This window comes from Triturus cristatus, chromosome 11 (assembly GCF_964204655.1).
Source record: "Triturus cristatus chromosome 11, aTriCri1.1, whole genome shotgun sequence".
NCBI lineage: Eukaryota > Metazoa > Chordata > Amphibia > Caudata > Salamandridae > Triturus > Triturus cristatus.
The window spans coordinates 271,526,889-271,554,622 of NC_140594.1; the positions used below are offsets into that span (position 1 = coordinate 271,526,889).

A 27,734-nucleotide genomic window follows, 5' to 3' on the forward strand; every position below is an offset into this window, starting at 1 on the left:
ACTATTCTTTCGGAATTGATTTCCAGTGTTCGAAATGTGTCGGCATCTGTTGTAATGTATTGTAATTGCATTTATATAGCGCTTTCTACCCCTGACGAAGCATTGAAGTGCTTTTTCGGCAAGTAGCACACTATTCTAGAACCTATAAAGGATTAGTGGTGACCTAGTATAGTGAAATATTAAATTAATTTGAGCGGTGGATATTTTAACCTTTTATTTCGGTTGAGAAGGGTAGTGGAGGGATAGAAGAGGGAAAAGGTTTGCATTTATATAGCGCTTGCTACCCCTGATGAGGTGTTGAAGTGCTTTTAGGTGAGTAGCACGCTACTCCGTAACCAAAAAAGGATTAGTGATGAATTAGTCAGGGGAAATATGAAATTAATTTGAGCGGTGATCATGTTAGTCTGTTATTTGGATTGAAAAGGATTGTGGGGGATAGAAGAGGGAAGGGTCTAGAAAGTTTTTTGTTTTTTTTTGTTGTTCATAGCAGTAGGAGGGGGTTTGGGATGAGTAAAGAGGAGGGGAAGAGTCAGAGGGAAGAGTTTAGAAATGCTTGTTGTGGAGATCTGAATTGTAAAAGACGCATGAGATGATGCAAGGAGGGGTTGAGGCGGGAAGAGTCTAGAAAGGGCTATTTTGGGGATCATTGTAGTAGTTTGGGGTTTGTAATGGATGAGAGAGTGGAGGTAGAGGATATATTGATAAAGGTATAGGGTGAGAAATTGGGTAGTTTATTGGAAAGATTAGTAGAATGATGTTTGAGATGAGTCAGAGTAGAGGTAGAGGATATATTGCAAGAGATATAGGGTGAGATATAGGGTAGTACATTGGATATGCTGAATTAGAAGCAAAGTAATAAATATAAAGATACATAAGTACAAGGAAAGTTTATAAATGCATAAGGAAGGGAATATATGTAGATTGTAATTCCTCTTGTTGATTGTTTCTGCAACTAAGGTACTCGAAGATTGTAGCTATTGAGACAGTTGATCTTGTAAAGTTTTGCATAATTTTTTGCCTTCAAGTGATGTTTATATTTTTCAGCATTTTTGATCGGGAGGATGATGCGGCATCTCGCGCTAGCAACCTAGCGGCCCTGGAGAGAAAGAAGGAATTAATGAAAGCTCAGACCCTTCCAAAGACCTCGGCTACTCAGGCACGAAAAGCCATGATTGACAAACTTGAGAAAGAGAGTGGAAGGTGAGGCTTCAGAATGCAGTGTAACATGGATGTTACCTGTGCTCTTTAAGGGCATGACTATCCTATCAAAGTCACAGATTTAAATTTACTATTCCCTCTGTCCTCTTTACAGCCCTTCAAGCCCAGCTTTCACCAGAGTTGCTGTCAGCCAGTCTTCTGGCTTTGGTGTCCCTAATGCTAACAGTATTAAACAGATGTTGTTGGATTGGTGCAAAGCCAAGACGCGTGGATATGAGGTATGAACTCAGTAGGTGGTGTTACCATAGAAAAATACCCACATGATCTTTAGTTACTAGTTTAATAATTATCTTTTTACAGAATGTGAATATACAGAACTTTTCGTCAAGCTGGAGTGATGGCATGGCCTTCTGTGCACTCGTCCATAACTTCTTCCCGGAGGCCTTCGACTTCAATGATCTTAATCCTCAAAACCGCCGCAAGAATTTTGATTTGGCTTTCTCCACTGCAGAGTATGTATTACTTGTATGGTAAGGGCCTGCGTGGCCAAGTCGGAATAAATACAAATTAGATCTATTAACATGAATAGAATTATATGGCACTGATGCAAATTTGTTCTTGAAGTGAATGGTATTCCATAGATAAATACTTTAAAAATGTTTCATGCTCCGAGAAAATAATAAACCTAGGCGCCAATTGCTGCCGGTGGGATTTCCTGTTCAAATGGAAGTAGATATGGCAAGCATGGTTTGACCATCTGCATTCTATCTTTGCTATCATAGGTATGCAGGCATATAATATAAATACATATCTACATAATAAGTACTTTCATTGTATAAAGGAAAACAATAAGCGCAAGGAAACTGCCAGGTGACATCGAGAGTTCTTCAGTTTTAAGTTAACAGAACCTTATAGTTACCGAACACTAGTGCCTCGTATGCATAATCCCACAGCAATGTGTTTATAATGATGTCATACTCCCACTATGTGCTCTCCTTCTCGGATTTCAGATAATAACCTAATGCAGTCTGGGTTTTGTAGCCCAGGTTCACTTCAGTGGCTCCAATTGAATTCACACACCAAAAAAACGATAATCCCAGGACTGGAGCATTGCATCCTTGGTGACATTAAAATACCAGGTAAACCAATGCAGAACACAGTTTTGTTGGTGCATGAATATATTTCCTCATATAATCATAGTTATTGATGACAGTTAAAGAATGTCGGGCCAGATGTATGAAACCAATTTGTTGTGCAAAATCACAAGGTTTGCAAACTCAAAATGTTTTTTTACATTGTACTAAACCCATTTCTCTAGTTAGATGTGCATCCCCAACTGACAAAATGGGTTTGGCAACCCGAATTGCAATTCTGAAGTGCGTGAAAGTCGCATTCCTACCTAATGAATAATTGGTATGCTGGGCATCTCAGGGTCTCAAAAGAAATTACAGTCTCAAACCATTGATCATTTACTGGCAACTCAATTGAGGTGATAACTGATTTGTAAAGGGCAAGGGGTCCCATTTGGATCCCTAACTCTTTGGGAATCGTGGGAAGCATGCAGAGGTTCAGGCCACTGCCTGCTCCCTCTGATGTTTTCCCAAACAGAAAACGTTTGTGTTTTTTTAAGCAGCATGGGTTCCTTCAAGGGAACACAAACTGCTTTAATAAAATTAAAAAGAAAGAGTTTCCTGTTTGGCAATGTAAGCGCCTGAATAGTGGTTTGCTGTTCCTTGGAGTCTGTGTTTGTAGCCAGTCACAGGTTGTCCTAAATTGCGACCTTTGTCAGGGGTAATTGTTTAGTGTTTGTCCCTGCCGGCAGTGGTCTGAGAAGCAGTGTCATGTAGATGCACAAGTGGTGTAGGATCCTTGACGCAAGTGTGACTATAGGACTACACCACGCTCCAGACACGCATGACCCGCAAACAACTCAGAATGAGGGTAACTTTCAGTGACTGAAGATCAAGTCTGGTGAGAGCATTAGGCCTCACATATGTGGAATGTATGCATAATACTTGCAGGGACACACACTAAACATTTAGCCCTCACAAAGGCCCCAGACCCGGAAGGGGCTCATAGCGTCGGCTGAAACATGTTGGCGCATACATACCAGGGTTGACTGAAAAATTTGATTCAAGAAGAACCCTAAAAAACCCATTCTTTTACCCATATACCAGGTACCCTACAAATTAAGGAATTCTCTGGGTATACCTGGAGGTATTTTTAAATTTTCTATTCCCTATCTGGATCCCTGCTTATCCAGCAAGAACTTATCTAGAAACTCCAATCCTTTTGGTTGAGTCTGCCCTGGTGGTACCACCCTACCAGGGTGTGGATAGGTGCCAATGATGAAGAATATCACGATAACGTGAGTGAGGCATCTATTTCAATATCTTTTTATACCTTGGCTTACCTAGGGAGTTGCAACTTAGCCGGACCTTGTCCAGCTTCCTCCTTCTTCTACTTTGCCCGATTTCTCTTGTGTGATAATAGTGATTTTGGGAGAATGCAATTGGGTAAATGTTCTCCCTCTGTGAGGATAGCTGCTGTATTACCAGTATTAACAAAACAAGAACACATTAAACATAAGCCCTGAAGAAGTTCAGTATGAACTGTTTATTGAATTTTGAGTGCTCAGTTTAAATTTGTAATTGATTGACTGGAGGGACAATGTGATTGTCTTGTTGTAAGGGATAGTGGTAGTAGATCCCTTTAACTCGTGCTCTTGTGACCAACTCACAAATTAATGCCATTGTGGATAATAATACCAGTGATAAGTGAAATTATGTTATAGTGCCTCAGCCACCAGATTGTTAATCATTTGTTAGCGTTTTGTATGTAACCGCTTGATCAAATCCAAATCTCCTATGCTAAAACTCATCCTTTCCAGCAGCCTGAACCTAAAAGGCCTTTCCACTGAATCAAATGCCTATTCGATGTCTAGAGATAAGATCACAGCAGGTTTGTCGGCCTTCAGGGGCTATTGTATACAGTTATGAAACCTGTGCAGTTTTAATTGAGACAAAAAGCTTGTTTGATGAGGAAGTACGAGGTGGATTACGACCTTCAAAAGCCTACCGGGTAGCACCTTGACCTCATGATTAAGTAAAGATATAGGCTAGTACAAGTTGCATCTATCTGCCGGCTTTCAAATGTGCTATCTGATAACGACTTCTAGATGCGGATTCCTTACCTTAGAATATTCCCATGGTGTTAGACTGGGTTTGGAAAATTTGGAGCAGAAACTCTGCCACTGGTAAGTGGCTTCGAACGACTCCGCTTAAGCGTAGTCCACGCAAGTTGTGACGTGCGCTGTGCCTATAAAGGCACAACCCCAGTGTGGATCCGGAAGAGCTCCCTCAGACACTTTTTGGCCACTTTGACATTTTGCCGACTCTTTTGAACATTTTTGCTCCCAGTGTGCTTTAGGTATGTCCCTTAAGCAAGGTGGTTTTAACTTAGTGAAGACTGTCACAGTCAAATGGCTGTGATGGACCTCCATCTGATTTGTGTGTGGTGCCTCGAGCTGGACCACAACTGTACCGACTGTGGCGCCATGAATCCAAAGTGGATTCAGGAGGTGAAGCCCAATATCAGAAGACTCTGCACCTTTCCAGGTCCCTGTTGTGTTGAAGGTTCTGGGTGCGCTTGTGGAGTCATTCCCGTCGGTCTTCATTGCAGTCAAAGTCACCATCGAGTAAGTCCCACAAACCCAAAAATCTAAGAATTTGAAGTGCTCTTTGACTTTGCCACACTAGTCCAAGTCACTGTACGAAGCGCAGCAATGAAGCTACAAGTCGAGGCTCCGCCCCCACACTCCACTCGCAGAGCCAGGGTCTGCTCCATGCTTCCCAGAATTTCCTTGAGCCAGAGCGACCCCTACCCGACTCAAGGAGTTTTATGAGGCCTTGCACCTTATATTTGGGCAGCCTGACTCCTCTGTGGTGCCTTCGGGCCTCACAGGTCTAGGAGGTAGCCTGGCTGGATTTCCCCCGCAGGTACACCCTTGGCACAGGTTGGGCCCTCTAGATCCATTTCTGGATCCGTACCGACTCCAGTTACGAATCCACGACCTTCACTGGGGTTCCACTCCATGGTGCCGTTTTCAGTACCCCCGAAACGTCTCGGCCACACCGAGCCTATAGTCATCGAAGACTCTGATACGGAGCTGTACCGGCGTCGCTCAATGTTGACACCTTCGCCTCCTTGACATGCCCTGTGTGGTTTTGAATGGGGTGGATCAGAGGATCCTTATCTCATGGCTACCCTGATCCCATGAATACCCCTTTGTCAGGGCCTGTTCCTCTGAAGCGATGCTTTCAAGATGCCCTCTTTCTGGCAGCGCTGACTCTGCGTTTTATATTTCACCAGAGTATCGATATGATCAAATGGGGGGTGGGGGGGGGGGGGGGCTGAAGGAAAGGAGACCTAGAAGGAGAAAGGTTAGTCAACAATTCTTAGTTCTAATTTCATGAAGAATTGTTTTTACATTTTAACACAAGAAAATGTTGGTTGTTTCCACTTAGAGAGGAAAGCCGGAATTACAGTTCCCTATGTTAAATAACACAAAGTTCTTGATATTCTGTAATCAAAAGCTGTAACAGTTCTTTTCAAGGTTTATTGTGAATTCCCAAAACAAGCCTATATATCCAAAGGCACATTTCTACAGAGGGACAAATCTCTAGGAATTAGTTCCCAATGTGTCTTTTGTGCTATGGTTTGTTGATCTCCCTTCACCAACCACCAGTGCAGACCTAAATATGCTGCCTTACCTGAGTGCTGTTTTTTCCCAATTCGCCAAAAGAATTTCTGCTTGAGCTCCAGAAGGCAGTACCTCATCTGAACTTCTGAAGAAGGTGAGCGGGGACTGAAAGCACACAGATAGACAGCACGGTGTCAAGAAAAACATGCAGCTGTGATCTGTAAAAAAACGTAATAGCTCTCTGAAATCGAGAAAACCTCTTGGGTGTTTGGCTCCTCGATGTACCTGCTCCTTTCAAAACCAAACATGAATAGCATGCACAGGTGAAAGGACGCAAGCTCTTTAATAGATTTGCTGTCTCAGAAGGCGGTGCCCTAAAGCATATTCCAGAACTTTTACCTGCTGCCAAAGGGAAACAACAATGAAGTCACCAAAGTCAGCACAAACAAATGAGTCATCAGGGTCAGCAGATCAGTTGAGCATGTTCCAGACAAACACCTGCTGCTAAAGGGAAACAACAATGAAGTCACCAAAGCCAGCACAAACAAATGAATCATCAGGGTCTGCAGGTCATTTGAGCATGTTCCTGAACTGACATCTCTTGCCAAAGGGAAACAATGAATGAGTCATCAGTGTCAGCACAAACAAATGATTTACATAGCAAAGCTCCTTACTGGCATGAGTGTTAAAGCACGCAAAAGAATAACAATAAAGACAGTATAGTAATACAACATATCTTGTTCTTTTTGCATTGGAACCTTATTGGTACAAACATGCTCATAAGATGGACTTTTAATACGTACGGCAAGGAGTTTGTGACACCTTCGCCTGATTGGATGACGACAACTGGTATGAGGAGCTGGCTGACGCCAGTTGCCTGTACACCTCACCAGGCACTGGCCTGGTCTCCCCTTCTAGTGTGGCTGTGGAGGAGGGGCATCTTTTTCTGTGAATGGGAGGAGAGTGGCTGAGATCCTCGACCTCCAGCTACCCTCTGTGAAAGTCACGATCAGTGTCTTGACTGAGGTGCTTCAGTCAGGGGTATCCCACACAGAACCCCTACTGCCCTTCAATGATGCCCTCTCTAATGTCCTGCTTGTGGCTAAGGCAAGCTCTGCATGGGTACTCCTGTTCACACAACAGTTTCACACCACTACAGGCCTGGTCCTGGGGACCCAGTCTTCCTCTCCCAGTCCCCCACCCTTATGAGCATGGTGGTGAAGACCTCAATCTCCAGGGTGCATCCCTGCGAATTTCTTTCCACTACACCAGATAGGAAATCCAAGAGACTGGATACCTTCGGGAAGGGGGTTTTCACTTTCACCAACTGCAATTGGTGAACCTTGTGGGCCAGTATAGCCATACTTGGGATTCTGTTGCACAAGTGCTGCCTATGGTCTTGGAGGAGGCTCGAGCCATCTTGATCCATCCAGTCACCAATGAAAGGGACAGAGCAAAGTTTACCAACAGATGCAGGCTGGACATTACAGACTCGGTGGGAAGGGCAATTGCTTAGTGGATTTTTCCACCTAACAAGGTCCTTGTAGGTCCTTATAATCTGCATACTGGTCAGAAAACCTCCTACATGGCTCCCTGCTTCTGGTGCGAAAATAGTCAAACATGAAACTGAGGTCCGTGCGCTGGGTGGATCCTATATAGGCACCGCGCAGGTCACATCCAGCATGGACGCTGACGCATAGCCTTTCAACGCAACCTACCAGTGTGCGGTGGTATTGCTCATGACTTTCCAGATCCAGTCTGATATCTGGGGGATATTCTAAGATAAGGAATCTGTGGCTGGATAGAGTTTCTACCAGGTATTGGGTTAACGTTCAAATAGTACTACTGTGGCCATTGTGAGGTCTGTTTTGAGCTGCCCTTCTACCCTAACCACCTTCAAAATGTTTAGCTTGTTTATTACTGTAATATTTGCTAAGTCTTTAAGACTTTCGCCAAGATTTCAGTTGGACGCAGCAGTTTTCCTGACTGTATTTGGTCAAAACTGTGTATTCTTTTGTCAGTTCCTCCTCTAGGGTGGCTTTACAAACTGATTAATTTCAGAGATTTCCCAAAGTCCCTAAGTTGCATCATACAAATGCCTGTGGGTTAGCAAGTAGTGCTTCTTAGCAGCGTCCTCCGTGATATTCCATCCTCTTAGCTCTAATGCGTTTGTATCAAATGGTCCAGCTATTTAACACGTTCGCCCTCTAAAGTTATCAGTTCCTTTTCCAAGGCTCTGGCTTGCTGCATTACCCTTCTTCTGTTTTCTGTCACTTTAGCGATGGCCTGACCCCTTCGTATCATTTAATATGGTCTAAAGTGGGCGGCCTTGGATTCCATAGTGCTCACATTTTCACTAAAATATTCTTCTACGATAAAGGTCATGTGGTCCCAAAGCTCCCAGAATGTAAGTAATTATTCTCTCTATCTTCTGAAGCATGTCTCTATCATCCTACTGAGGGATGCATGGTCTCGAAGGGTACTCTTTAGTAGTGGTTCAAGATAAGACACTACAAGGGATTAAGAAATAATCTAGCCTGGAGTAGGATACATGCTAGCCTGAATAATAGATAAACTGTTTTTGGCCCACTTGTACGCATTAACAGATATCACTCAGGCCCAAAGACCTCTCAAATATCCTTAATTCACCTCATTACATCCCTTTCATCAAAAAACAATTCACTGCATCCTCCATCACCAAATGGAAGTTTCCTACTATCCCCAAATCCCTTCAGGAGTGCCAATAATGTACTGATTTTAAAACAAAATCGAACCACTGTAAGGAAGGTTTATAGATGGTTACAAACACCCTTGTTCTGGATACCATTGTCTCGCAGACAGGGAGTCCACCCACATCTTGTCCACATCAAATGTAACATTCCTCCGGAGTAACATCACCATTCCTTGGAAACCACGCATCTATCTCGTGTGTGCAAACAAACAGATGGTTATTTCAGAACAAGTGAGTTTCTTGTAGGACTATTATGTAAGGTCTGGTCATGAGTAGCATTGATATCACCACTCCCCTCTTATCCCTGCCTCCTAAGCCCTTCACATGCCACATAAAGTTTCAATAAGTGTTTTGTAGCCTTCACTGCATTGTAAGTCATTAAGAAGAGCCATGCTAATCATCCCAGTCCAAGTACTTACTTGGTTTCCAGGCCATGTGGTCAAGAGGCACAAAAAATAACTCACTACCCCCAACAACAGTCATTGCCCCAACTCTCTCCCTATACTTCAGTGTAATGGCTTTGGAACTATCCACCTCCCCGATACATGGAGTACCTGTCGCACCAACATTTTGTAACAAAGTGAACTGAGAAGAGTTAACGAACTAGTATGCTTGGCAGCAGTGATCATCTTACTCCTCCGTAACTTCTTTCTTTTAACAACAATTTCAATAAACAGCATAAGCATACCACTGCCATCTGATAGACTTCTAGCTGCCTTATAATTATCCACTGGTGTCCTTACATTCTTGAGTGTACTCTTCGCGTCAGTAGGTGGCGTCTTTCGCCTCCATGTGGGCAGCGTGTGTGTAGGAAGTGACTTGTGCAGTGCCTATACAGGCACCACCCTAGCGTGCTGCCATCAGTTCTTTTCTTGCTATGCCAGTAAAACGCCGATCTGGAAGAACAACCAGCAGTCACTTTTTGACTGAGCTTTTTTTTGACATTTTGTGCAAAATAATAACAGGTTTTAAACGCTGTGATGCCTGTCAAAGGCATATGTCTGTGACATATCCGCACTTGGTTTGTTTGGGGTGCTTGGAGCGGGACCACAACTCTAAGGACTGTAGCACAATGAACTAGAAGGTGCTGAGGAAATGTTGCCTAGTGCTCCTCGCCACCTGATGTCAGAAGACTCAGCGATGCTCGTAAGCCCAGGCACGCAGAAGGTCCCGGGACTGCTCGCGGAGCCGCTCCCGACAGTCCCAGTCTAAATCGTCAGTTAAGTTCCATAAGCACAAGAAGTCAAAGAAGTTGAAGCGTTCTTAGACTTCTCCTCTCCGGTCCAAATCATCAGATGAGGTGCGAGAGTGAAACCACCTCTCGAAGTCTCGCTTCTCTGCGGAGCCTGTGCCGGGGTATACTTCGTGCATCCTAGAGTTACCTGGTGCTGAGGCGACCCCCACCCAACTCAAGGAGTTCTATGAGGCCCTGCACCTCATATTAGGATGACCCAACCTCTCTGGAGTGCTTTCGGGCCCCACAGTTTTGAAAGGGGACCCTACTAGGTTCCCACTAGCAGGTTCGCCCTTGGCACCAGTCGGCCCCATGGATCTAGTGTTAATTCAAAGCTACTCCACCCACCACACCGCAACCTGTCCATCACGAAGCCCACTCCAGTGCTGTTGTTCCTAGTGTCACTGAAGCCTAGTCGTGGTGCTGACCCCAACTTCATTCCGGACTCCTGTACCATGCTCTCCGAATCAAAGCCTTTTCCTCATGCTTTCAATAGGCCTGGAAAGAGAGACGATTGGGAGGGGTCTGAGGACCCGTATGCATGTCATCACCCCCTAGATGATGCAGAGGACAACTGGTACGAGGAACTGGTGGACACCAGTGGGTTAGACACCTCACCAGACACTGGCTTGGTCTCTACTACTACCAGGGCTACTGAGGAGGGAGGCTCTTTTCCAATGGTGGTGCGGAGGGTGGCTGAGGTCTTGAATCTTCAGTTGCCCTCAGTGGCAGTCAAGAAGAGTGTCTTGACAGAGGTGGTTCAGCGGGGAGCTATCCCTGCTGAACCACTACACCCATTCAATGAACCCCTCACCAATGTTTTACTTGGGGCCTGGTCCACCATTGCCCACTCCTGGAGACCCGAGTTAACTCACCCGGCACCCCACCCCAGAGAGCTTGCTAGTCCAAGCCTCCACCTCCCCAATCATTTCTGACGTATTTCCTACCACTTCACTGGATAGAGAATCCAAAAGGTTTGATGCCTTTGGTAAGAGGGTGTTCTCTTCTGCCAGCCTAGCACTGAGGTCTGTGAAAAACATGTGCCTTTCGGGGCAATACTTTGTGGGACTCGGTTATGCAAGTGCTGCCAATAGTCTTGGATGAGACCAGAGCTATACTTATCCAAGCAATAGCTGAAAGGCAAGATACAACAAAGTTGGTCTGAAGATGTGGACTGGAGACGACCAACTCGCTAGGCAGAGCTTTTTCGTTCTCAGCGGCACTTAGACGCTACAACTGGTTGTGCACCATTGGCTTTCCAGGGATGTCCAAACTTCCCTCATGGACATACCCTTTGGTGGCTCTTGACTTTTTGGCAAAATGGCAGACAGACTAAACGTTGGAGCACTTAAAGACCGCAGAGCTACGGCCAGGTCTTTGGGCCTCTCCATGGCTCCCCGCAAAATCCAGTCTGACTTTTGCCCCTTCCATGACTGAGAGTTACTACCAACCCGCCATTTCCTGCCCAGCCACCAAGACTTAAAGACTTTCCAGCCTTTCTGTGGCTGCAAACGATTCCCACAGACCACGTGGGACCATCAGCCAGAAACCGGACCAGTTCACCCCCTATCCCTCAGCAGCTACACCCTGAAAACTCCTTTAGCTTGCCCTTATACCAGCACAGCACTCAGTGAGTTTTACAAATCATCCAGATGGGCTATTCCATTCCCTTTCTGGAACCCCCTATGCCTACCATTTATGGCTTGCTGATGGAGGTCCACGAAGTGTTTGCCTTTTTGGCAAAAGGGACCATCAAGAGGGTGTCGCCATCAGAAGTAGGTCATGGGTGCTATTTCCGCTCTTTCTGGTGCCAAAAAAGAATGGAGACCGCCATCCTATTTCAGACCTACGCCTTCCCAACTTCTCATGAAGAAGGAGAAGTTCAAGATGCTCGCCTTAGCTCAGGTCCTATCTGCCCAAGACCCTGAAGACTGGATGGTAGTGTTGCACTTGCAGGACATATATTTCCACATCTCCGTCCTGCCTCCCCACAGACATTATCTGTTGTACACTGTGGGCCAAGAGCCCTTTCAGCTTACCATGCTTCCCATTGGCCATACCAGCGTGATAGCAGTGGTTGCAGTACACATGTGCAGAGGACATGGGGTTCCAGTCTCTCCCTACCTCGACGATTCTGTTGAAAGCGGGCTCACCCGAAGCGGTCACCTCCCACTACCAGACTACGACAGACCTCTTGCATCCACTGGGGTTCACTATTAACGTGCCAAAGCCGCACCTGAATCCCTCTCAGATGCTCCTTTTTATCAGAGCCATTCGACCTCCGTCCTGGATTTCAGTGAGACTGACTGAGGCTGCTGGAACTGATGGCCTCCTGCATCCTGCTGAACTCAGGGGCATATGCAGGTTCTGCAGAAGGATCTGATGTCCCTGTGGGCACAACAACAGGTGAATCTCTCTGACCTGGTCCAGATTTGGAGAGAGTCTGCGAAAGATTTGCAGTGGTGGTTGATAAACTGCAGTTGGGTCAGCAGCAGACCTCTCTACCTTCCCCACCCAAAACTGAAGTGGTGATCAACGCATCACTTGTAGGTTGGGGCTACCATCTGGGAGAGGGCGATCAGAGGACTCTGGTCTCAGGCAAAGTCTCAGCTGCACATAAACCTCCTGGAGTTGAGGACGATTCGCTTGGCATTGAAAGCATTCCTCCCATCCATCAAAGGAAGGTTAGTTCAGGTTTCCATGGACAACACCACCACCATGTGGTATTGCAAGAAACAAGGCGGGGTGGCGTGGTGGACCCTGTGCCTCTGGATTTGGCTGGAGTGACAAGACATCTTCCTAGTCGTGCAGCACCTGGTGGGATCTCTGACCACCGGAGCAAACTAACTCAGCCATCGATACCTTGCAGATCACTAATGCCATCTACTTCCAGCGGTGGCACAAGATCTCTTCAGAGAATGGGGAGAACCTTGGCTCGATCTAGTCGCCATAGACAGAGCAATCTCAACACTTTTTCACACTGGAGTTTCCCAAGCGGCTCTCACTTCAATACGTGTTTCAGGTTAGGCTGGCATCCATGACACCTGTATGCCTTTCTGCCGATACCACTCCTGCCCTGAGTTCCCAAAAACTTCAGGACGGACTGGGCCCAAGTCCTCTTAGGGGTATTGGGCAAGAAGAGTTTGGTATCATAAGCATGTGCACCTGTCCTCCGGTCAGGCTGCCCCTTAGGGCAAATCTCCTGTTGCAACCACTGGGTAGGTTCCTGCACCTGAATCTACTCACACACCACCTTCATGAGTGGAGATTGAACAGTGGCAGTTGAATGTCTTTGATCGTCCTCTAAAGATCTGTGATGGGATTTTGGCAGCCAAGTGTTCCTCAACAAAATTTGTGGCTTGGTGCTCCTCCCGTCAGGTGACCCACTTTCTGCCCCCTTGTTGGAGATGGTAATGTTTGTGCTGTTATTAGCTCACCAAGGCCTTACCTTAGGTAGCGTTAAAGCTTATCTTTCATCCATATCTTTCATCCATATCCGCTTTCTTGCAGTTGCCCGATCAGCACTTACTGTTTAAGTCCTCTATTGTGGCACGTTTTCTTATGGGTTTGCAGCATTTGTTCACTAATAGCCCTGTCATCATGTTCCAGTGGGGCGTTAATTTAGTCCTTATGTTTCTCATAGCCATCCCTTTTGAGCCCCTACATAGCTGTCCGCTAAGACTTCTGACTCTTAAGATGGTCTTTTTTTAGTGGCCATTATATCGGCCGGATGATCAGCGAGCTTCAAGCTGTTTCTGTTAACCCTCGGTACACAAGCTTCTACTCAGACAAACTGGCTTTTCGGACTTGTCCCTCCTTCCTACCTAGGTGGTGACCCCTTTCCACATTGGCCAAAACATCATGTTGCCAAAATGTTTCACACCACCCCATCCTTCTAAGGAAGAGGAAAGGCTCAACCACCTGGATCTAAAAAGAGCTCTGTTCTTTTACATTGATCACACCAAAGACGACCAGATTGACAAACAACTCTTTATCAGATTTCCAGGAGCAAATAAGTCAAGGCAGTGCAAAAGCAGCCTCCTGAAGGCTTGTGGGCTCATGCACCAGGACCAAGGCAGCTACTACTGTGTGAACACCCGGGCTACCTGTCCTGGACATCTGCTAAGCTATTTATGTGGGTGTCCCACCACATGTTTATGAAACACTACTGCTTGGACAGTCAGGTCCACGGAAACAGGCATTTTGCCCAATCAGTCCTCCAGGATATACTGGGTTTAGCCAGTTCGCAGACTCAGGGAGGTATTGCTTAGGTATCTAAGGTGAAGAATCTGCGATTAGAAGTCTCTATCAGAAGAACAAGTTACTTACCTTCGTAATGCTTTAGCTGATAGAGACATTCTCTAACCGCAGATTCCTCACCAAACCCCATCCTCCCCATTCTGAAAACTGGGCTTCTCATGCTAGAATCCTGTTAGATTATGCACACTCATCAAATAATCATTCTGATGTGGTCCTGCATTTTTGGCACAGAAATAGTCATGAAAGAAACTGATGTCAGCGCCTATATGGGCACTGCACACATCACTTCCGAGACAGAGCCAATCGATGCCACTCACAGGTGCGCAGAGGTACTGTTCCTGATTTTCCGGATATAGTCTGAAGCCTGGGAAATATTCTAAGGTGAGGAATCTGTGGTTCGATGATTTTTACCAGAAAAAGCATTACTGAAGATAAGTAATGTGTTCATTATACTGTAGGTGGTAGCTCTTCAAAACTACTCTCCTCAAAATGAGCATTTTTTATTTCATATAGACTTCTTTCTCTTAAAACACCTAATTTATGAAACATAAGAGCAGGAAGGGACAATGATAGGCAGGAAGACTCCCCTTTAGAAGTGCTCATTGCTTACTATTAAGTCATTCTTTTTAAGCGTTTTCTTGCGGTGTTTGGAAACCATTTACTAATCATACATGTCTTATTCTTGACTGTGAATATCTTCTAGAGACGTCTCCCTAACAATAGCATTCATTTTTCAATCTACATTGTATGATGTTTATTAACCTAGGAAAGAAAAGCAACAAATGAATTGTGTATAAGAATTTGTCTTTGGGACAAGTCGTTTCAGAGGCATGCCAGAGGTGACTCCTTTTGAGATTCACTGGAATAAACTTTCCTAATCTAAGAGTAGGTCCATCTGTGGGTAAACTGACCAGTGGCGTTCCCAGTACCAGTTCCCAATTTCGCGGGTAGCGAGGCAGGCGTGGGGTACGTGGGATAGCGGGGGGGTGCGAGGGTGGTTGCAATTGTGGTAGGGCGTGCAATTGGGGAAAAAAAATCACTTACCTTGCCTTCCACGTCTCTGCTCTCCAGCTCCGACTTCAGGAGCAGGATGCAGGAAACCAGGTTCCCTTCCCTAAGCCAATCACAATGCTGCAATGCACCATTGTGATTGGTCTGAGCACCGTGACACGTCCCTCAGCCAGGGGCTGGAGAGGTGGGCCGACTAAATAGTTATTGCATACTTAGGCGTGGGCAAACCACTCCTCCCTTGCCCTGCTCCGTTAGCAGAGAAGCCCGCCTGCCCACAAAGGACACATAAAATGATAATAACTGAAAGTTATCATTTTATGTTTTTACTTCTAGCACTGCTTCAAAGCAGTGGGGTGAAGTTCCTCCGCCATAGCGAAGGAGCCGCCACCTCAGCATCACTGAGCACTACCACAATCATGGTGAGTTTCTAAACCTCATGTTATTTTTGGACCCCTTTTCCCTCCTTCTCGAGTATAACCCTTCAACCTCTCAAACCTAGTCAGGAAGGATCTTGCTGCAAGCATGATTCGCACACCTGTAGGATGTAAGGATTCAAACACATGGCACATTTGTAGAGCTAAAAACTACCGTTCGGCTGATAGCAGCATGGACAGTAATACTCGATCAAACATGAAGGAGCGGGCTGACGGGCATCCAGCACACCAACAACATTCAGCAGAGCTTCGATGAAAGTCCTTCAACAGCATTTTTGAAACACTACTGGGGATCTGTTGGACAAAACATTTCAACTAGACCTTCTTTCCCTCTTTCCTTCTTCCTTTTTGTTTTTTTTCTATCATATGGTGTCTACTTGTCTTTATCTCAGTGTGGCACAAAACACCTGTCTACCTCAAAAGGACCACCTATGCATTGTGAATGCCAAAGGAAACCTTTAAACGAGAGCAGAAGGACATGTACTCCTAGGAAGTGACGAGGCTGATCTGCACCCAAACCCTCTGCATTGTCTGAATAAGGCAATGCACAAGGGATATTCGGAGTCCACTCTGACGTTCCTTTCTCAGCCGTCCTGAATGCGTATAAAGGTCTCCTTTTGCTCGTGGGGTCCTCTTGGTGGGTGACAGGCAGTGGGTGCGACATCCAGGCTCTCTCTGCTTTGCTTGGGGTACACTGAGGTGTCACTGTGGTTTGCTAACTTTTAACGAATTCAAAATAAACATCGGCCACGGTACTGAATTTCACATCACTCCTTCCCGAAACCAGTGCTTTGTGTGTCCGCCAAAGAACTGACAATGGGCAAGAGCTGTTGCATCTTATATACTGCACGTGTATTGAAATGAAGGGGAGGAGTCTTCATCTCTAACATGTTGATGCAGATATATAGAGATACGCAGTCCCCTATAAATGCTTATTTATAGAGGAACAAAATCACTTATCTTTTGATACAGGTCTATAGGGGCGATCCGTCACTCTTATATATTAATTCACGTGTACAAGGGCAATCCTTCATTCCCTGTATATTGGTCTAGAAGAAAATGTATCTAATGACCTCACTCTGTTGGTGCAGATATACTGTATAGGGATGATTCACCACTCCTACATATTGACACAGTTATGTAGGGGCAAGCAACGCATGCATATTGATGGATATAATTACATTAATCTATAGGGGCGATTTCCCCCTTTGTATGAGGTTGATTTGTCACTGGTGAGTATTCAGTTAGGAATATGAGGATATATAATCATCCCTATATAGTAACATAGATATATAGGTGTGGCTCATCACCCTCCACTGCATGTCAATGAAAATATATAGGGCATCCCTCTATATTGACACAATTATAGGCGGCAAGCTCATTATCCCATATATACTGATGCACATATATAACAATAAGCCATCACATCTATATATTGATGCATATATATATATATATATATAGGATGGAGATCTCTCCACCTATATATGATTTGAGATACTCCGGAAGGTAGCAATGCACCCTATATATGGTTATATTAATTCAGATTTCTTATAAATCTGTGTCTGGTTCACTTTTTTTCTAACTCCCCTCACTGTGTTCCTAGACCATAGATTCTTTTTCTTATCTAGTTTGCGACGATTTCCACCTTGCACAACCTCACAAGTCACTTACCTCCACTGTGTTTGTCTGGTGCAGGCTGCAGACAGACTGCTCATTGCGCCTGAATGTTCTCACTTGACTGCATTGTGTTAGGTGTTTGGTTAAGCATCACTCTTCTGTGCACCAGTACAATAACTCGCATTTGCACGATTACCAAAAGCATGTTTTTTGTAAATGTTTTGGCACTGGGAGTATGTGAATAGGATTGATGTTTTTCTCTCTTGTTTTTCTCTCTTTCTCTTCTCTCTCTTCCTCTGACTGGGCTGTGTTCTTCTGCTCCTTTTCTTACTCCTTCCCTTCCCCTCCCACACCAATAGGAAGCATGCTGAGTGTCCCCAGTTGCTGGATGTCGAGGACATGGTCCGGATGAGAGAGCCAGATTGGAAGTGTGTTTACACGTACATCCAGGAGTTCTATCGCTGTCTGGTACAGAAGGGACTGGTAAAAACCAAACAGTCGTAGATCTATGTGTAACAACAAACCTAATGGTGAGAACCTGCTCCTCCTCTCATTATCATTGCAGCATTAATGTAAGACCGCCGTCGGGCTTGTTGGCAATTGCATGCGAAAGCTTTGCATCTTATCCTGTTACAACTATGGAGACCGGGTTTAATGGTACTCTAGGTCACATTCTGTGTAGCATCTACGAAGATTGGATTAACACAACGTTTGCAGCCTTTCTAATGATTTACCTTGTATGCTTAGTAGGTTTATACGGAAATACTTTTTAAACACTTCATATCAGCTTGGATCACAATTACACATGGACTTTTTAATGCCATCTCTATGATTATCTCCAGTTTTGAGGACAAAATAACTTGGCCTGAAGAAAACAGTGTAAAAAGCAATTTTTTAAAATAATATAATACCTGCTTTAACCTTCTGGTGCCTTTTATCAATAGAGATCATCCTTAAATCAGGTAGACGCTGCTAGTATACCATTTGTAACTCAGGAATGCACTTTGCAGTTGTTACAGTCAAGCTCGTAAATAACATTTTAACGAAAAATATGTACCAATTTCAACATGATTGTTTGAACCAGTGGCAGTTGATTCAGAGATGCCCATTAATCACGTTTTGGAATACTTGGGGTTCCTTATTGTTATTGTAATGACATGATCACAGAGTGATGATTTAGCGTAGTGTAATGAGTAAAAGACTCGTCACCCTGCATCACCCTGTTGTTACTTATCGATCAAACCCCATGCTGTTTTCAAGTTGACTGGCTCCTTGCAAGCAGAAATACTCCTGTAACTGTTCAACATGAGACAAACCAGTATTTGGTTGGCAGTCACATTTCAAGTAGCACAGTTTTATATAGACCACATTGGTTTGGTTATTTAATTGTAACCATCGAAGCTATAAAGTTTAAGTTCCCCAGCTTCTACTAGTGCATACTCACATATTTGCGGGTGTAATCAAAAGCTGAAGAGCCATGGGGCTTGGGAGGGCAGTGCAATGGTCGATGTGCAGGTTGTCAAGGGAAACCTCAACTTTTTTATTTTTGAGGAAAATTACCTGTACAAAAGAGAACGAAAGCAGAGAAATGATCAACAAGGTAAGGAGCTCCGGACAGATCACAGATGTCTGTAAAAAAAAAAAAAAAAAAAAAAAACTGGCCTGTCCATATTTTTTTTCTTTCGTCAATTAGAAGAATTGTTGAGGCAAGGATTTGTGTGCAAAAGAGGTTACAGATTTTCAATATCTGATAGTCTTCTAGCTGTAGATTCCTTACCTTTGAATTTCCCAGGCATTATGCTGGATCCAGAAACTTTTGCTGAGCAATACCCCATTGCACGCGCCGTTCGGTGGCTCCATTCAGCTCCGTGTGACGGAGTCGGTAGCATCGGTTATGACGTCGTGGTACTTATATAGGGAACAGCTACCCCTAATTTGCTTTTTGACAGGCATTTTCTCTACTTTTTTTGTCGAATTCAGACATTATTCCTACTTCATGTGCGAGGATGTCTTCGAGGAAGACAGGATTCAAGTCGTGCGGTGCCTGCCACCACATGATGTCGCTTCTTGACCTCAACCTTGTCTGTCTCTGGTGTCTCGAGCACGACCATGATCGTGCTCGGACTGTCGGGCTATGGTTCCAAAGGCCTTGCGGGAGCGGGCTATGAAGCTCTTTGTGGCCCAGCGGTCTACACCGTCCAGCGAGACTCCGTGGAGGTCCTGTTCCCGATTGAAGAAGAGGAGGTTGCGGGACAGCTCCCTGAGCCCAATGTCTTTTTCGTCCCACTCAGGTCTTCAGGACACTTGGGGAAGAGGCACAAGAAGAAAAAGAAGTCCAATTGGACTTCATCTTCACCTCAACTGTCGTCCGTCGACGAAGGAGGTAAGGAGCACTAACTCTCTAGGCCCAATTAAGCAGAGCTGGAGACAGTGTCGACCTCGCTCCTCCCTCCCTTTCCGGTAGCCGAGCGACCCTCGCTCAAATGGAGGAATTTTACGAGGCTATGCACCTCGTATTTGAGCGGACTGACCCCTCTGGTGAGCCCACGGGCCCCGTGAGGTCAGAAGGGGCCCCATCGGATTCGACATCATTGGCTCCGGCCACGGCGCTGGTGGGGCCTTAGGGATCCGATCCGAATCCAGGTTGATACCGGTCGTGCCATCACGACCTCCTCCGGTGTCGAACCGGAAGTCAGTGCCTTCGGTGCCCACTGGCGGCACCAGCCGCATCCTTATCTCTGATGACACAGAGTCGGAACAACGTCGCTTGGCGCTGATTGAACCCAGGGATTCTATGTTGTTGCCTTAACACTTGGAGGATGTGTTAGGCTCAGGAGAGGAATGGGAGGGGGCTATGGACCCTTTGGAACACCCGGATGACTCTGCAGAGCAGTTGGACTGGTATGGAGATCTTGGGGAAACCATTGGACTGGACACTTCCCCAGATACTGACATGCTCTCTCTGCCAACAGTGGCTACGGAGGAGGGGGCGTTCTATGTCACAGTGGTTAAAAGGGCAGCCGAGGTCCTCTGACTGGAGCTGCCTTACGTGCAGGTCAGGACTAATCTCCTGACTGAAGTGCATCAACCTGGGGTTTCCACTTCCGAACCTCTTTTGCCCTTTAATGAAGCACTAATTGATGTCCTTCTATGAACTTGGTCCAAGCCTGCAACAGGGGCTCCCGTGAATAAGATAATTGCACTGGGTGACCCAAAGTTCCTCAGCCAACATCCCACCCCTGAAAGCTTGGTGGGGCAGGCTTCTACATCTCAAGGCGACTTCCCTTCCGCCCCTCCGGATAGGGAGTCCAAGAGGCTGGATTCATTTGGTAAGATGTTTTCTTCCTCCAGCCTGGCATTGTGGTTGGTGAATACCACATGGTTATTTGACCATTTCTCCCACTCTCTTTGGGAAACGGTTGCCCAAGTGCTGCCACAAGTCCCAGAGAAAACCCTGGCTGTGCTCACTCAAGCAGTTAAGGACAGGAGAGATGCAGCAAAATTCACCATAAGATGTGGCCTTGATACAACAGTTTCACTGGGCAGATGGATTTCCACAACGTTGGCCTTGAGGCGCCACACCTGGCTTAGGACAGCTGGCTTCTCAGGCGATGTCCAGGCAAATTTAATGTGATGAACATGCCTTTTGATGGAACCCGTCTTTTTGGGGAAAAGGCAGATTCGGCCCTAGTGAGGTTCAAGGACTCTCGAGCTGCAGCCAGATCCTGGTCCTCTCTTCCGCTCCTCGTGGCCAATCTAACTTTTGCCCCTTTCGTGGCAATGGAAGGGGCTCCAGCCGTGTCAGCCCTATCCCAGCCACCGTCCTGTACAGGTTTCCCAAACCGTGCTGGGACGTGGACTTGGTTCATTCCGGCCTAAGAATGTTAGCCAGAAGTCGATGGCCACCTTGCCCTCAGCAGCCGCAGCCGCCAAGCACTACTTGTCTGACTCTACAAGACCACACCACTCCAGTTGGCGGGAGAATCCATCATCTCCCCCACTGGAGGTCCATAGCATCGGACAAGTGGGTCTTGTAGATCATTCAGGAGGGCTGTTCTCTGCCTTTCCTTTCTTTTCCTCCTCCTGTTCTGCCAAATCAGGAATGGTTGATGGAGGATCTTTTGAAATTGCTCCAGGAGGAAGTTACAGCTTTCTTGGCCAAGAGAGTTATAGAGAGAGTATAGAAGTAGGCAGTGGCTGCAATTCCCGCTACTTTCTGATTCTGGCCCATTTTAGATCTTCCGGTCATCAATCTCTTCCTCAAGAAGGAGTTCAAGATGCTTACTCTAGCTCAGGTCTTGTCTGCCCTAGAACAAGAAGAATGTATGGTAGCCGTGGACCTGCAGGATGCGTATTTTCACATAACCATCCTGCCGGGCCACAGGAGGCGTTACCTGCGGCTAAGGTAGGCCGTGAGCACTTTCAGTTTACTGTGCTCCCCTTTGGCCTTACCAATGGCCCTCGGGTGTTCACTAAAGTGATGGCGGTGGTCGTAGCTCATCTGCACAGGCTAGGGGTGTCAGTCTTCCCCTACCTTGACGACTGGCTGTTGAAGGCATCCTCGCTCAGGCTGTCATCTCCCACCTTCAGACTACGGCGGACCTCCTGCAATCTCTGGGGTTCTCTATAAATGTGCCGAAGTCACACCTGACTTCTCAGATGCTCCCTTTCAACGGGGCTATTCTGGACACAGTGCAGTTTCAGGCCTATCCTCCCGAGCAGGGAGTCCAGGATATTCAGGCTATTATTCCGATGTTTCAGCCTCTATCCTGGATTTCAGTGGGACTGACTCTGAGGTTGTTAGGCCTCATGGCCTCCTGCATCCTGTTGGTAAAGCATGCCAGGTGGCATATGTGGGCTCTGCAGTGGGACTTCAAGTTCCATTGGGCACAGCATTGGGAAAATCTCACTGACGTGGTCCAGATCTCAGAATGAACTGCGAAAGATCTGCAGTGGGGTTTAACGAACTGCGATTGGGTCAACGGCAGACCCCTCTCTCTTCCCCGAACCAGATCTCAGTTGTGACAGATGCGTCCATTTTGGGAGCGATGGAGATCGAGGGACACTGGTCTCCAGCGGAGTCGGGCCTCCACATAAATTTGTTGGAGCTTCGAGCGATTCGAATGGTATTGAAAGCATTTCTTCCCTCTGTCAAGGGGAAGTTATGCAGATGTTCACAGACAACACCACCGCCATGTGGCACTGCAATAAGCAGGGCAGGGTGGGTTGGTGGACTCTGTGTCGAGAGGCCCTGCGTCTCTGGACATGGCTGGAACAGCAGGGCATAACCCTGGTGGTTCAGCACCTGGCAGGTTCTCTGAACGCCAGGATTGACAAACTCAGCTGTCGATGCCTAGCAGGTCCCGAATGGCGTCTCCAGTCAAAGGTGGAGCAAGGTCTCTTTCAGGAGTGGGGAGAACCTTGGTTAGATTTGTTCGCCTCCAAATATGACGCGAAGTGTCAGCAATACTGCGTGCTGGAGATTCCAAGGCGGCTATCGCTCGGTGACGCCTTTCATCGCAAGTGGAGTTCAGGCCTACTGTACGCCTTTCCTCCCGTATCACTGCTACCCAGGGTTCTGAGGAAGATCAGGAACGACAGGGCCCAAGTCACTCTTATTGCATCAGACTGGGAGAGGAGAGTCTGGTATCCAGAGCTTCTGAAAATGAGCATCGATCCTCCGATTAGGCTGCCCCTTCATGAGGATCTTCTGTCGCTGCAGCAGGGGAGGTCCTCTCAACTCTGAGCCTCCATGCATGGAGATTGAGCAGTGACAGTTAATGGCTTGTGACCTTCCTCCTGAAGTGTGTAACGTATTTTGTGAGCGGCTAGGCGGCCCCCCACGAAGACGGTATACACCTGCCGTTGGCAGAAATTTGTATTATATTGTATATGTACAGAAAGGTTTATTGACCCTCTTTCTGCTTCTCTTTCCACTATTCTTGCCCACTATCCTTGCCCATCAGGGCTCTGCGTTGGGTACTCTCAGGGGTTATCGTTCTGCTCTATCTGCTTTTTTGCTGCTGCTAGACCAACCCTCACTTTTTAGGTCTCCAATTGTACATAGGTTTCTTAAGGGGCTGGCTCACTTGTTTCCGCCCACGGCCTTTGTTATGCTGCAGTGGGACCTTAATTTGATCCTCACCTATCTTATGTGTGCTCCCTTCGAGCCTTTACACAACTATCCCCTCCGGCTGCTTACCATCAAGGCAAGCTTTTTAGTGGTGATTACATTGGCCCGGAGGGTGAGTGAGTTGCAGGCGCTGTCTTGCTCTTTTGATGTCTCTTCCAGACAAAGTGGTGCTTCGCACCCAGGCTTCATATTTGCCATAGGTTGTGACCCCATTCCATCTGGGTCAATCCATCACACTGTCCACCTTCTTTACTCTCCCGCATCCCTCTGAGAAAGAGGAGCGTCTCCACTGACTGGACCCAAAAAAAGTGTTGTCATTCTAACTTAACCGCACAAAAGAGTTCCAGGTGGACAACCAACTCTTTGTGGGGTACGTGGGAGTTAAGAAGGGGCAGGCAGTGCAGAAATGGACCATCTCTTGCTGGGTCATTCTCTGCTTTAGGATCTGCTATGCCCTAGCAAAGAAGCAGCCCCCTAAGGGTTTAAGGGCCCATTCCACCAGGGGAAAGGCTGTGAACACGGCCTTGGCTCGGGGTGTCCCACTCCTGGACATCTGTCAGGCAGCAATGTGGGCATCCTTGCACACATTTGTCAAGCACTACTGTTTGGACAGTCAAGTCCCCAGGGACTGCCATTTTGCCCGATTTGGTCCTACAGGACTTCCTAGTATACAATAGTGGCCCGCAACCAACCGCTGGGATGGTATGGCTTGGGTATCTAATTCAAAGGTAAGGAATCTGCAGTTAGAAGTCTCTATCAGATGAACAAGTTACTTACTTTCGGTAACGCATTATCTGATAGAGACTACATCTAGCTGCAGATTCCTTACAGCTCACTCATGCCTCTCCACTTAGCGTACTAATTTTGTAGGGCTAGGATTAGTCCCCTTTTCAGGACCCTAGTTTTGCACATGACTAGGTCAGTTACTTCGTGGCTCTAAGCTTCTAGTGTGGAAAAAACTAAAAGTACTGACGTCCGCGTGCCTCGGTGATGCCTATATAGGTACTGCGATGTCATTACGGACGCCGATTACCTCACGCTGAGCCGAATGGAGCCACCTGAGCAGCAAAAGCTTCTGGATCCAGCCTAATGCCTGGGAAATTCAAAGGTAAGGAATCTGCAGCTAGAAAGTCTCTACCAGATAATTTGTTATCAAAGGTAGGTAACTTGTTCATTACAGCTTGTAAACATAAGTTATTCTTCAATTGTATATAGGAATTATTAAAGCTGTTTCACTCATGATAGTATGATTTTAATCTCGTTTAGGAACAAAAAGTGGTTACGTTCTCATTCAATTCCAGTTAAATTCCACATGTTGGGAATGTTTCCCTCACCTTGAACGGAAGTAAAAACTGACCTGCCTCTACCTGCTTCCCGTGTTTGTGGTCTACTGGTTCTGACATTACACAGCTGGTATATATTCCATTGGTGTATGGTGGTGAAGGAGGGGAAGTTAAAAGACAAATTACTGCAACCTTCCAAGCCACATTTGGTTACTACTTCAAACGCATTTCAATGTTAAGGCAAACAATTGGCTATTTCAGTGCATAAAAGCATATTAACCGTAGGTGTAAACAAGGCTTACTGATTTGCTTCATGAAGATCACCACGTCCCCATTTTAGAACCCGCACATGTTTGCATGTAATGAGATGAGCAGTGCAGGCATTGTCTGTAATGTGGTAGCATCGTTTGTCTGTTATAGAGATATTTTCTATCTGGTATTAAAAAATAAGAGGGGAAGTGATCAAATATTGCCTCAGTCTGCGGTCAGGGTGATGGAAAACAAGGTGCACCTATGAATGTGACCAGTGCTAATAGTTACACTTGTTAAAAATTCTACTTCAATCTGATTGAACACCAGTTCAGCCACAAAGGAACTTTTGTGAGACTGTCCACTGCTGTCATGGTCAATGCTGGAAATGTGCATTTCTTCATCCCCTTCCTCCCGTCCCCAATGCATGGTTACTTCTCCTTTAGGGGATCTATATTAAAAGCCATCAACAGTGAATAGTCCTGCACATGCGTGGGATCCGCGAACACTCTCCTAGAAAGCATAGATTAGATAAAAATATATGCTTTTATTTTTTGAAAATTAAATTTATAATTGTCAAAGTTTTAGAACAGCCTATCAACTGCTTTATTGAGCACTTTTCGAGTATTTACTTTAAAGAAATGTTACTATTTTTTAAAAAGCAAAATATGAGAAAAATAGGAACAATGTAGCCATGTTGGCGGACACATGAAAAGGCTAAGGAGAAAAGTGTGCAGCCCATTTAAGGCATAGAGCATCTCAAGTAATTCATCATGCCCTGCAGACAGTATTTGGAGGGGAACAACCTTTACAACGCATCTTTTACAACGCACTACACTTACAACGCAATTTTTACAACGCAACATCCACTACAACGCATTCCATTACATCGCATGACACTACAACGCATTTTTAAAAACTACCTTTACAACGCATTCCATTACATCGCATACTACCTTTACAACGCATAATATTACACTACACTATCCAACACTTACCCTACTGTTGCACCCCCTGGAGTTAGAATAGTAATTTTTATCCCTATACTATCCAACACTTACCCTACTGTTGCACCCCCTGGAGTTAGAATAGTAATTTTTACCCCTATACTATCCAAAACTTACCCTACTGTTGCACCCCCTGGAGTTAGAATAGTAATTTTACCCCTATACTATCCAACACTTACCCTACTGTTGCACCCCCTGGAGTTAGAATAGTAATTTTTACCCCTATACTATCCAACACTTACCCTACTGTTGCACCCCCTGGAGTTAGAATAGTAATTTTTACCCCTATACTATCCAAAACTTACCTTAAATGCAATGTAATATTATGCGTTGTAATTGTATGCGTTGTAAAGGTAGTATGCGATGTAATGGAATGCGTTGTAAAGGTAGTTTTTAAAAATGCGTTGTAGTGTCATGCAATGTAATGGAATGCGTTGTAGTGGATGTTGCGTTGTAAAAATTGCGTTGTAAGTGCATGCGTTGTAAAAGTATGCGTTGTAACGTCATACATCCGTATTTGGAGCACTGAGCGTGACCTTTTTTCAGGTATTTTTTTTTCCTGTGGCAACCTTTCTAAACATGACGAAAATACTTTTGCTGGATGTCTTAAAATTAGAAGTGTATTTTTTCTGTTCCCTGAAAGAAAAATATTTTTATTTCACAGAACAGCTTTTTTTGTGTGAAATGCCTTAATTGTGGGAGAAAAAAGACCCAAACAGACCCTCATACTGTGTGTATTGGGTGCTACTCTTCCTCCCATCGTCCTGAATGCTGCAATTTCTGCAAGAAGATGTTGTGAAGACTTTTGAAGAACATGGGGAAAATAAGACTCCTTGGTCTTCAGAAAGAGTAATGCAGACGTGAAGAAGCACCCAGAATATCAATCGGATGTGGCGAGGGAGTCCCCTATAACTCTGTTTCTTCAAGTGAATCCAATGAGACACTGCAGGGGGATCCTGGGGGAGATTTCCACATCAGGTGAAGAAAACAGGCCGTTCGAGGCATGTGGGCTGCTGAATTCATATCTGTGCATAGATCGCCGCCTAATGTTGGGTCCGGATGTTTGCACGTTGTTGTCCTGGAAGAGTCTTCGAAGTATCACGAGATAGGTGACTCCTCCCCTGGACCACAGTGCGCATGGGCATCCTCTCCATCCTTAGATTGTTTTTTTCCGCCATTGGGTTCGGATGTGCTTATCTTACCTCAAGTTAGGAAAATTCAGTTTAAGGCCAAAAGGCCTTTAGTTTTCGTCGGTACTGTTCCCGTTCGGTATCGACTGCTTTCTTGATTAGTTTAGAAACTTCTTCCAGCCTTTCGGATCCGTTTGATCCGAACATCAAACTTACATCGACGATGGAATCGAGGACCCCATTCAAACGGTGTCCTTTATGCCACGCCAAATACCCACACATCGACATCCACCCGGTATGCAACAAATGTCTCTCACCGGATCACGATGAATCGAAATGTATGGCCTGTGCCCGATTCCGATCGAAGAAGACTCTCCGGAATCGACGGGCAGCGAGATTAGAAGCGCAGCAATCGGCGCCTGCCCGGCCAACATCTTCAGCACCGAGGACGAGGACGTAGAGAGCGTGGGAGAAGTAAACTCCAGCCCCGCTTCCGAACACGATTCCCGATCGGAAGACGACGATGAAGTGCTTTTTCACAGGGAAGAAGTCGTCGACGAGGTAGGAGACTACGACGAGGCCTTTGGGGCCGAAGAAGATAGCTCTAGCGAAGAGCCAGCCCCACCCGTCGATACGGAGGCCGTCAAAGTGCGTCATTCCACGGCTCAGGTCGAGGGATCGCCTCCGGGCCTTACCCGAGATCAATCCCAAAGTTCTTCGGCCCCGCCTTCGGGCCCGGCCTCGAACATCCCGCACGAGCCATTATTACCAAAGACCACTTC

General features: G+C 45.9%; 1 protein-coding gene across 2 annotated transcripts in view; it reads left to right on the top strand.

The window, feature by feature from the left end:
- The window catches only part of SMTN (smoothelin), a 981,050-nt gene that overhangs the window by 791,591 nt on the left and 161,725 nt on the right, over nucleotides 1-27,734 (top strand). The window contains exons 17-20 of one of the 2 annotated variants that reach the window (XM_085636208.1): nucleotides 1,045-1,200; nucleotides 1,313-1,436; nucleotides 1,519-1,670; nucleotides 17,510-17,680. In XM_085636208.1, coding sequence (XP_085492334.1) covers nucleotides 1,045-1,200; nucleotides 1,313-1,436; nucleotides 1,519-1,670; nucleotides 17,510-17,654 — 577 coding nt within the window. In that variant the 3' untranslated portion in view covers nucleotides 17,655-17,680. The remainder of the gene's footprint in view (nucleotides 1-1,044; nucleotides 1,201-1,312; nucleotides 1,437-1,518; nucleotides 1,671-17,509; nucleotides 17,681-27,734) is intronic. The other variant, XM_085636207.1, reaches the window with a different exon arrangement.